This window comes from Silurus aristotelis (genome assembly GCF_946808225.1).
Source record: "Silurus aristotelis genome assembly, chromosome: 10".
Classification (NCBI taxonomy): domain Eukaryota; kingdom Metazoa; phylum Chordata; class Actinopteri; order Siluriformes; family Siluridae; genus Silurus; species Silurus aristotelis.
The window spans coordinates 4,038,155-4,050,383 of record NC_139583.1 but is presented as its reverse complement, the minus strand read 5'-3'; the positions used below and the strand labels follow the sequence as shown (position 1 = coordinate 4,050,383).

Below are 12,229 nucleotides of genomic sequence, written 5' to 3'. Positions count from 1 at the left end.
GCTACAACCTCAACTGTGCACCTACATCATCTGGAGCAGTTCAGAATAAATATTTGCCTAATAACATGACAAAAATATAAAAAATGTAAATAAAATGCAACCTACTCACCAGAGATGCAGACTCATAATATGCAGCGCCCCTCAGAGGCTGTAATCCAGTGGTACCGCTCGTATTTACTGGTCTGGAAGTGCTGAACAAACCCTAACCCGTGCCGAGACAAGCTAGCTAGCTTCAGGGTTATCCGACCTCCTCACGATTTCTAGCTTTTCTGGAAAATGAGTTTTAAAGAATGTACGAGACCAAATTAATTTCTCTTCCTTCGTCAGCCATTGTGGGCGTGAAAAGTATTAACGTGTGCAGGGCTCTACAGACATGTTTTTGCCAGTGGAACTTAGCTGTAACCGTTTCCCTCTGACCAACCAATCTGAGGATGGAAAACTGCTGACGCTGTTTTGGGCCAGTTAGCAACCCTGTGAGGTGAATATGAAATCTAATAGGTTAAAGAAACAGACCCATTGCTAATATTCTCTGAGGTACATCGGCCAGCAGTACTGATTGTGAAGGCCCTGGGCAGATTAGATTGACATGGCAGCACATAGAAGCTGAAATCTAATTGGACAAAAAAAATCTGAACATTCATTCATTCATTCATCTTCTCCCGCTTATCCGTAATTCAGGTCGCGGGGGCAGCAGTCTAAAAATCTGAACATGCTTAAATATAGCAATTTGTTAAATAGAAATACAAAATAAACATAATGGAGGGTGTCTAGTTTTACTTTCAGAATAAGAAGCAAGTAAAAAAATATCAGTTAGATTCTCCTGAATGTCCCAGTGGATTCCTTATAAAAGCGAATAAGAGCAAACTCTAGAAAACTGATGCCGTTTAGAAAGCGAAGGGCTGGTTGTCCTAAATACTGATTGGCATTACTTTATTAGTTCGCATCCTAGTCTTTTTTGTTTTTTGATGATCTTTAGATACATTTCATTCCATTATTTTTAATAGCTTTTATTTTGAGAAATATTTAACCTGTGCCTAAGACATTTGTGCAGTGCTTTATATTCCTCTTCTCTCTGCAGGTAGTGAGCTTCTGTTAATGGCAAGCTATGAATAATGAATCACTGGATTTCTGACTGAAATGCTATGGATTTTCTATGGATAACAACAACTATAGTTTAAAACACATCAACTAAACCAAACCGTGGAAGTGATTTTTCCTTTTCTTTCGAGTCTTTGTGTTCCTTCATTTAGTTACACCTCTGTGCTTAAGATTCTTTCAAGAAGAACCGAAGAAATCCATCTCGACTTGTACCTACGCAGACGGATATACCTCAGATGCCTGTATTTAGATACTTTGTGATATTGAAAGCATATTCAAGAACAGAAATTGTTTGAGTATTAAATAAATTGGCAATGTTAAAAACAAATTCCTGGTTATTTTCTTTTTCTTTTTAAGAACATCACCACCTTATTATCATCATTATCAACAAGGATCAAACCTGCAGAACAGAAACAGGCCTCATAAACCCACTACAGCTCTGGAGTGTTATTACGAGCTTAGTTAGGCTCGTATGTGTGAGCATAAGCATATTTTTGCTCATGCATACATTATCACATCATTATCATCCGCATTACTACCCCTGGACAGCCAGGTATAATCATTTACATTTACATTTACATTTGCGGCATTTAGCAGACGCCCTTATCCAGAGCGACGTACAAAAGTGCTTTAAATCTCTAGTAATGAATAAATCTACACTGGTATGCAAGATTACAAACTTAATATAACTATAACTCGAATTCTACAAACTTGGAAAGTGCTAATTTAGGTATTTAAGGAAGAGGTAGGTCTTCAGTCGTCGCTTGAAGATAATCAGGGACTCTGCTGTACGGACATCACTAATCACTTATCACTAATGAAGAGGCCTAGATGTGATTTATTTGCTTGTAAAATGTATATACAGTGGTGCAATTAAGTCATTTTTACAGCAAAGATCATCTTGAAGAAAAAAAAAAACAACAAGTCCAAAAGGCTGATCAGATGAGGATGGGTTTCCATTTAAGTCTGGTTTCTCTCAAGGTTTCTTCCTCATGCCTTCTCAGGGAGTTTCTCCCTCACCACAGTCACCATTATGGATCTCTCATTATGGACAAACTTACAATTGCAAGGAACAAACTTTCAATTTTTGGAGACAATGTCCATTGTTAAAAACGCTATATAAATGAAAATGAATGGAACTGAATTGATTGTTTCGTCTATGTTGTAGAAACCCTTCATGCTGGAAAGCCTTTATTTGACTAAAACCAGGTGACACTATTTATCTTCACCATATTCCCAGACACAATTTAAGTATATAAAGATAGCAAGCTGTAAAAGAAGTCAAAAGTTCAACTCTTTACAGCATTATAACGTGCACCAGGTGAATAAATACTTATCTGGAATGCATGCATAGGCTTTAGATCCCCTCCGATTATTTCTTTATATATACTGATAATGATTATTATAGTCTGATGGTCCAATACAAATATTTGGCTTGATTGTATTGACTAAGATTAATTTTGGAGGATCCGGTGACTGTGTGAACGTTATTGTGAACGCAGCTGACGTGAGATCGAATGCTTGCACAATAATTAAAATTTACAGCTCAGTTGATTAATTCTCGGCTGACATTCGGTTGATATGTAATGCATGTGAAGGCTTGTAGTAAGTATTGTAGCGTAGTCGTTTTTGTGCATGTTAGGTATGTCGATGAAAACATAGAGGAATCTCTAAAACGCAGACATTTTGCAGTTTTTCACTACTGCAATAGGGAGGAGAAGGTTTTCTCTGGTGTCTTATTTATCTTATCAATAAACCTCCCAGCACAATCTGACCTCTAAACGTATCTTTAACAAGGCTTGACTTTTTCCGTCATTTCTTTCTAGTGCCTCATAGATGAATATGTTCAGAACAGCTCATTGGAAGGATAAATATCAGTGACCTTGACCCACATTTAAGGCCAATACGTACATTTTATTGTAAAAAATACACTACTAATGGAACATTTAATTTATGTATTCTTTTTCAAAAACAGACATGAATCAAAAAAAGAGATAATACAGCGATAAAAGTTTATGTTTTTATTACATATTACATTTCATTGTTGACGTTCGCCGGGTTTGTTCTTAAATGTTGTTATTTTTTACCAGTTCTGTACTTGCTGCAGGCTTTATTGGCTCTCTAGAGGGATATTAAATATACTTCATGCTGCCTACACCTGATTAGAAGCACATTTGCAAAAATGTTGATGGCAGGTCAGAGCGAGGGCTGAAATCTGAACTGCAGGCCATGGAATTCCCCATGACCACCTTGTCAAGCCAACAGCACAGCATGACATGCAGCCCCATGTCGTTTCTACTACCACTTTGCACTTGTCCACTCTCTGAAACCCCCCATCACTACCCATCTTACCCCTCAAACACCACACTGACCAGTGAAGGGGATAATATGACCAAAGCACAAATGACTGGCTGATGATGAACATTTATAAGTAATCAAATGCTATCCAAGAAGGTAAAGCCCAGAGATTGTGGACATCATTTCGAAGAGAGTAGAGAAAGCTGAGCCAGGTCAGGGTGCCCTTTAAAGGAACTTTCTGTCTTTTATACGAAAACACCTGAAATATTGCTGTTCTTCTGCAGGATTACTTTTCACCATGAGAGAATCGTTACTCAACAATCTATATCACAGTGACCCTGTTTTAGACTCTATTTTGGACTCTTTGTCAGTTTTTTTTTGGGAGATTTTGAAAAGGACAATGCACAATGCAGGGCACTAAAACAATCACTGGTGTATACAGGTTTTTCATCCTTTACCTAACCGGAAGCTATTCCTTATCTCAATTTGAATTGTATCATTGCATGAGCCGAAGTTGTGTCATAAAATCACAAAAGCAAAGTGCAGTTATCTGGTAAAGCTTAATGGTTAAAGCTTTAGATTTTTATTCTGCAAGTTGTAAGAAATCACACACAGACCAAGCTGCCACCCCTGGGCCCCTGAGCAAGGCCCTTAATCTTATAGCTGCTTAATTGTATTAATAAGATAAAAGTAAGTTGCTCTGGATAAGGGTGTCAACACACAGGATCACATAATCTGCTATAGAATTTGTCTAAGATTTGATTGGGACTATCTCATGTAGTTTAAATACTATAATAATATAATACTAATCTAAAAAACAATGCTGCGCATTACAAGCAACACTCATGGAGAGAATGCTAGACTGAGTCTACACTAGTTGAAGAAGAGGGCATCAGTGTTTAGTTCTAACGAAAGACAAAAACGTGTTTAGGGAAAGCAAAACATTTGTAGCAATATAAATGCTATCTACATAACCAGGTCCTGGATCTGAACTCCTTCATTCTCTGCAGGCATTTGCTATTTTACTGGACATGATTCCAACCTTGTACCGACCCCTGGCTGAACCTTCAGGGTGTGAAGTTATTGGCATCTGGCATGTGGTGGCACGAGGCCATGGCATGTCTGTGACGCTGGGTACTGCAGTCCACAATCCACACCTCACTGCATTCCATATATAACAACAATCTGTGATCTGACAAACATTCTCTATGAGGACAGACAGACAAACAGACAGACAAACAGACAGACAAACAGACAGACAGACAGACAGACAAACAGACAGACAGACAGACAGACAGACAAACAGACAGACACAGAAAGACAGACAGACAAACAGACAGACAAACAGACAGACAGACAGACAGACAGACAAACAGACAGACAGAGACAGACAGACAGACAGACAGACAGACAGACAGACAGACAGACAGACAGACAGACAGACAAACAGACAGAAAGACAGACGTATATAGATAGATAGATAGATAGATAGATAGATAGATAGATAGATAGATAGATAGATAGATAGATAGATAGATAGATAGATAGATAGATAGATAGATAGATAGATAAATCTGGAAGGTGGATGTGATGGTCAGGGGTAAACAAACTTTTTTTGGGAATGTAACATGGAATGTATAGAAGCATATTGAAATATACAGACAGTTTAATGGCAACAAAATCACATTCAATTGAGAAAAAAATAAAAAGTGATCTAAAAATGTATGTACTTGTGAGATCTGCAAAATCGCTGGCATTCGATATCTCTTGTTCCGAACGCACTGCGCTTTGCAAACATCCCACATACAGCGCTAAGTGGCACCGTATATGTAGTCAAACACTCACTTTACAGAAGCCAAGTTACAAAAGCCTATTTGCCTTCACCTTGCTGAAGACCTAAATACACCCACACCGCCCCAAAACAAGCCAAGCTCATCTTACAAAACCGCTAATGGCCAAAAGAGCCCAGTGGTTCCTCTGTCACCATAGCAACAGCATCCTTCCTAACACTCAATGTTTTGGAAGTGTCTGGCTCTCCACAACCCTTTACTTCTTTACTCTCGAAAGCACTCACAACAGTGAACAGCAACCACTTCACACCAACTACAGCGCTGAATACGCGAGCGAGAGAAAGTATGCGAGGCTGCGAGACTAGCTCGGATCAGCGGGTCTGCCTTGTTAGAGGCCGGCGATTTGAATTAAACCTTGCAGTGAATGAATACGGTCCTGAAATGGAGTAAAAATGAAACTCCAAAGCTAATTTTTTAGTCTGTAATCAATAGGTTGCTCATTAGGGTCCCTGCATGTGCTAACTTGTAACAGCTTGCCAATTAGGCATAGGCAGTTAATAGCATTGATGCAAGAACTGCCAGCTGCCTTACTTTGGAAAAAAACGAGAAAACAGGTAGCTTTCTTGTGGTCTGAGATGACGCACTGTAAATGGGTGGGTTACTTTTTACTTTTACATAAAAACCTTTACATTTCACTTTTATATAAAAGGTGCTCGGTTATTTGTTAGAATCTTATAGGAGCGAATTTGTCCAATAAGCTAAGAGTTGCCTCATTTCATCGAAGCTTGCTCTTTATATCTATGGTCCAAAGCAAAAATTCATCTAATTCCCTTCCGTAATGTCCAGGATTTCAGTTTCTGTGTTTATTGTAAAATTCAAGTGTAGTTTTGTAGGTAGGTTGTAATTTGTTACATGCAGTTTATAGCAAAACTACTTTTAATACTACAAAAATACTTTAAATACTAAAATAAGGTAAGCATTGGATATTTTAATAATGATGACTCAAACAGATTTAAAATGTTATCGTCTATCTGTCATTAATGTCTGTCTGTCTGTCTGTCTGTCTGTCTGTCTGTCTGTCTGTCTGTCTGTCTGTCTGTCTGTCTATCTCTGTCCATCTATCTATCTATCTATCTATCTATCTATCTATCTATCTATCTATCTATCTATCTATCTATCTATCTATCTATCTATCTATCTGTCTGTCTATCTGTCTGTCTGTCTGTCTGTCTGTCTGTCTGTCTGTCTGTCTGTCTGTATATCTCTGTCCATCTGTCCTATCTATCTATCTATCTATCTATCTATCTATCTATCTATCTATCTATCTATCTATCTATCTGTCTGTCTGTCTGTCTGTCTGTCTGTCTGTCTGTCTGTCTGTCTGTCTGTCTGTCTGAAAGACAGACAGACAGACAGACAGACAGACAGGTAGACAGAAACTCCACACTGAAGTATGAAGCATGATTTATTTATTTATTTTTGAAACACCAAATCCATATGCTTATGAAGATTCTTTTGCTCTTAACAACACTTAAGTGCATTAAAAAGGAAGAAAAAAAAAAGGGAAAAAATGGATCGCACTTGCACCACTGAGCTTCACCTAAAAATAACTTTTAAAGGATTGACCTCATGCTTAAACATCTGAAACAAACATGTCTCCATAAAAACACTAGCTCTGAATGTGAGTGGGTGCTGCTAAAGTGGGAGGCAAATTTCCATCTGATTTCCATTTGGTTTTTTTTTGTTTTTCTTTCTATCCCTTTTTTCGAGAAGAATGCTTTGTTATTGTCTCCTAGCATGCCTGACCTGTCTAATTTCGATACAAAGCAAATCTAACTTCCCAAAAAAGAAAAAAAAAACACACACACATCCCCACATGTCCACGGATTTATAGCAATCAAATTTTCATGAAGCCCAATGAATTGACCAGCAAGCTCTATTTCTGGCACTGCATAAACCACATCGTGTTCGAAAGTCAGTTTTATTTATTACACACTCTTCTATGTAAAAACATATTAATCTAAAACAAAAATACATATTCAGGCACAATTTGTCATTTGTCTACACCACTTCATTTTTAAGTATGTGAAATGTCTTGTATAACGGATGTGTTTATATGAATTGGGCCCCATAATCTCATTGGATTACATTCATGATGTAAAAACATAAATATACATACATAAATATAGTGTTTACAAAACTTCTAAACTCCTTATTTTGTAGAGTTACAACCTGCCAAATAAAATAAACTTGTCTGCTATTTCCTGCTACACAAACTAACCCATAATATTTTAGTGGAGAAAAAAAATGCCTATTTTTCTAATTAATTACCAGCTCAATAAACGCCTCTGCTCAAGCTGTGTAAATGAGATAATTGTAAGCTGGTCTGGGGCCATGCACCAGATGTCATAAGTGTAAATGTATACAGTAGGTCTTCTTTTTTGGCTGCTCCCATTAGGGGGCACCACAGTGGATCATCCGTCGTTATAAGTGGAATATTTGACTTGTCATGTTTTTCGCTGGATGCCCTTCCTAACGCAAGCCTCCTCGTTTATCCGGGCTTGGGACCGGCACTAAGAAAGCACTGGGGAGGTGGTTGCTCAGTGGTTAAGATGTTGGACTTCTCATCAGGTTGTAAGTTAAAATCCCAGCACCACCAAGCTACCAAGTTGTATGAATGAGATTATTATAATTCACTCTGGAGAAGGGCATCTGCCAAATGCCATACATAAAAATATAAAACCCCAATTTTAAATTGAGATCTGTTAACTAACCGCAGTACACAATCTTTACCTGTTACCTACAAAGTATTCTGTAAATTGATAGCAGTTTAATTGAGGAAGCAGCCCTATTCGCTTGCCTCAGGAGAGGCTTGTTCTGCTGGGCTTCAGCTCTCACAGCCTCCTCTTTCTCCCTGTAAGTAATGTCGCCAGCCAATTAGTGCAAAATTCTAGTAAACTGCTTAAATTGTGAAGAGGAACAAGATCATGCTGCTACAGGCCTAAGAAAAGTGAACTAATTAACCCTGAAATCATGGTGATTGTTCAATTTGGTGTAATTGTCTTTAGCTTTCCTGTGGGATCGGAGCAAAGAGTGCGCTCACTGGAAAAAAAATAAAAACACATACAATCTAGAGGGTATTCTATACACTCAACGTATGAAAATTTCACCTCTCTAAAACAGAATACAAAGTAGATACAGAGTGCAGGGAACATTTTTAATTATAGTAGTATATTTGAATGCACTATGTAGGAATATTCATTTGTGACAATGTAAACAATACGCTTTGTCATTGTTTTTTGTGAGACCTGGAAAATTGCTCTTGCTCCACCTGGACCTTCTCCAATTATCCCAAATGTTTTTTTCGCTCTGGGCAAATTTATCTCTATGAAATAGGAGGCACAGCTTCTCCTCTCTCTCTCTCTCTCTCTCTCTTTCTCTCTGCAGGAGATGTGAAGTCCTGCATCTCACTTCATCACTCTCTCTATCTCTTTCTGTTTCTCTGGTCAGGTGATGGTCATGGATGCCTGGCTGTGGGCACTAGGGTTTATGACTGGACCGATCTGGGTACACTCTGTGGGACTCTTCTGTACGCTGCAGACCAGGCCTATTTCTGGGAGCCTATACAAAGAAGGGGATGTAATTATTGGTGGTCTGTTTCCTGTGCATTTTGAAGCCCCTGAACCTGACCAGATGTTCACACAAAGGGTTCAGGGAAGCCGTTGTTGGGGGTGAGTACAAAGTCTAATGCAGTTATCATTGTACATTGCATAACATCTTTGATATTATTGCTGTAATCTTTATATATCACTCTCGGACTTAGGGCCGACCTGAGATCATATGGTTGGCTCCAAACCATGATCTTCACAGTAGAGGAAATCAACCGGAACCCAGTTCTATTGCCCAACTTCACACTGGGCTATCTGGCTGCAGATACATGCTTGGCCGAGAGCAGTACGCTGAGCGCTGCACTGGCAATGGTAACTGGGCAGGTGGAGACCGTATCTGGGGAAGAGTGCACTATGGCTCCTAATGTGCCCATCCTTATTGGAGATGCACGCTCATCTGCTTCCATAGTGGTGGCTGATACCTTGGGTGTTTTTGATATTCCTATGGTAAATAGCAAATTGACAAAATGTGCACCATTTTTCTTTATTTAGGTTTTGTTTCTACAGTACATCTCTTTGTATTTATTCTCTTTAGGTTAGCTACTTTGCTTCTTGTGCCTGCCTCAGCGATCGCACCAAGTACCCCACCTTTCTCCGCACTGTTCCAAGTGATGCCTTTCAGGCTAAAGCCATGGCTCGTCTTTTGCGCCTGATGGGCTGGACCTGGGTGGGTGTCATATCTGGAGATGATGCATATGGAAAAAGTGGTGTGCAGCTACTGCTTAAGGAACTGCAAATTTCTGGAATATGCATTGATTACATGGAGATCATCCCCAAGTCTTTTGCACCAAACAGAATGCAAAGAATTGTCGAACGAATCCAGAGCTCTGCAGCTTTGGTAGTGGTGACTTTTGCTATCAGCCCTGATATGGAAGTCCTGCTGAGGGAAGTGGTGAGACAGAATGTGTCTGACAGACAGTGGATTGCTACTGAAGCCTGGAGCACTTCCAGCCAGCATGCTGCTTTGAGTCCTGCCTGCTTGGCTGGGACTCTTGGTTTTGCTCTCAGGCAGGTTGATATCCAGGATCTGGGCTCTTATTTGTCAAAAGTGAACTTAGAGGAGTATCCAAAGGAGCCACTGGTGCAAAGTGTTTGGGAGGAATTGTTCGGATGCAAATTCGGAGCACAAACCCAAACAGGACTTCTGAAACCCCAATGCACAAGCTTGGATAAAATCAAAGAGCAAGTCGAAACCTATTTTGATATAAATTATAATGTGTACAAGGCTGTGTATGCTATTGCAAATGCTATTCAGGATATGCTGGAATGTGAGCCTGGAAAAGGCCCTTTTGAGAATGAAGAATGTCCTGATATTAAGTCAATAAGACCCAAGCAGGTAAAACTACTTATACAGAAACGTGTATACAGCAAAATGCATTCTGATCCCCATTGGTTTGAGTCTGTACACTTTGCATAAAGAAGATTATTGTTGTGGGTGTTTGTTGACAGCTTCTACACTATCTAAAGACTGTGCAGTTCTCGACACCAGTGGGTGAATGGGTCCAGTTTGATGAAAACGGGGATCCAGCTGCCTCATATGACATTGTTAACTGGCATGTAGGGGCTGACGGAAAGGTGGTATTCGTCCAAGTGGGCCGATTTGATGCAGTGAAAGGACCTGAGAGGGACTTTCAACTTGATCTCGGGAAAGTGTTCTGGGGAGGAGGCTGGGGTGATATGGTAAAAATGTGCTGGTTGGGTCTTTTGTAATTGGTGTTTTTATATATATTTTATATATATATATATATATATATATATATATATATATATATATATATATATATATATATATATATATATATATATATATATATAAAAGGTATTATGGAAGGTATTAATTAACATTTGGAACATTTCTGAACATTTAAAAACAGATTTTTCCGCCTGACATTTAGGTTCCAGTGTCTGTGTGCAGTGAGAGATGTCCTCCTGGTAAAAGAAAAGCTGTGCAGAAAGGAAAGCCTGTCTGCTGCTATGACTGTATAGCATGTGCGTCCGGGGAGATCAGCAATGCTACTGGTATTGTACAGTGCCACTAAAATGGGGAAATCTGAAACATTACCCAACCCACCGATAACACTATTAATCCACAAATGAATCCATAAACTATCAAAAACTAAAATGTTTTGTGTTTCTTTCTAGACTCTACAGAATGCACCAAATGTCCTGAGAGATTTTGGTCCAACACTGACCATACAGAGTGCATTCCAATGATAGTGGAGTTCCTATCCTTTCAAGATAACATGGGCATCATCCTCTCTGTGCTTTCAGCTGCTGGAGCAGCTCTTACCGTTACCGTCCTGGCTGCCTTTGTCCGTCATCGAGACACACCCCTGGTCCGTGCCAACAACTCCGAACTGAGCTTCCTGCTGCTGCTGTCTCTCTCTCTCTGCTTCCTGTGCGCGCTGGCTTTCATTGGCCGGCCAGCACCTTGGTCCTGCATGCTGCGCCATACTCTGTTTGGGATCAGTTTTGTGGTGTGTCTGGCTTGTGTTCTCAGTAAGACAGTGGTGGTGCTGGTGGCTTTCAGAGCAACTCTTCCTGGCTCAAATGTGATGCGATACTTTGGTCCTCTTCAGCAGAGGGCAGGTATTTTCCTCTGTACGCTGATACAAGTGGGGATCTGTGTGTTATGGCTGGTTCTAGCACCTTCTTTACCCACAGAAAGTGCAGGTGGTGAGCTTGGAGCACGGGTGGTACTTCAGTGTGCTGTAGGCTCAATGGCAGGTTTCTCTCTGGTTCTGGGTTACATCGGCCTACTGGCTGCTGTTTGCTTCCTGCTCGCCTTTTTTGCCAGAAAGCTTCCAGACAATTTTAATGAAGCAAAGTTCATCACTTTCAGCATGTTGATCTTCTGTGCTGTGTGGATCGCATTTGTTCCAGCATACGTCAGCTCTCCAGGGAAATACACGGTAGCTGTGGAGGTCTTTGCCATCCTAGCCTCAAGTTACGGCCTTCTGCTGTGTATCTTTGCCCCCAAGTGTTACATCATCCTACTCAGGCCGGATAAAAACACAAAAAAGAACATAATGGCCAAATAAAAGGAACGATTTAAGACTTTCTTTGGGATTTTCTAGTCATGAAATGTATAAATTTATATAATAATTTATATAATATAATCTATGGCATCATAAATCTCCACACTGGCATTTTTCTGTCTAATTAATTCATCTTTTTTTGCCTTTCCTCCATGACAGACAACCAAAACCACACGTGAGGCAGACGTTGCACACGCACTCCACTTCTCTCTATTGCTATCTCGCTAACGTAGACTAAACATTTTTTTTTCCACTCCCACGATCTGATAGAGTGCCTATTCATCCCCACTTCCGAGCACTGTAGGTTATCAGGAACCACTTCTTTATCACTTTTTCT

At 39.7% G+C, this 12,229-nt stretch overlaps 1 protein-coding gene across 1 annotated transcript; it reads left to right on the top strand.

The window, feature by feature from the left end:
• Positions 1–5,796: 5,796 nt before the first annotated feature.
• Positions 5,797–11,911, top strand: LOC310732056 (extracellular calcium-sensing receptor-like). Its single transcript, XM_083552286.1, has 7 exons — positions 5,797–5,839; positions 8,697–8,917; positions 9,010–9,301; positions 9,390–10,190; positions 10,304–10,534; positions 10,750–10,873; positions 10,997–11,911. The coding sequence occupies exons 1-7, from the start codon at positions 5,822–5,824 to the stop codon at positions 11,893–11,895; spliced, it is 2,586 nt and encodes an 861-aa protein (XP_083408412.1). The 5' UTR covers positions 5,797–5,821; the 3' UTR covers positions 11,896–11,911.
• Positions 11,912–12,229: the final 318 nt, after the last annotated feature.

Excerpts from the sequence above, each read along its gene's own strand:
- LOC310732056 (XM_083552286.1), top strand. Across the intron at positions 9,302-9,389 it reads GTGTTTTTGATATTCCTATG|GTTAGCTACTTTGCTTCTTG; the intron begins GTAAATAGCAAA and ends TATTCTCTTTAG. Across the intron at positions 10,191-10,303 it reads AGTCAATAAGACCCAAGCAG|CTTCTACACTATCTAAAGAC; the intron begins GTAAAACTACTT and ends GTTTGTTGACAG.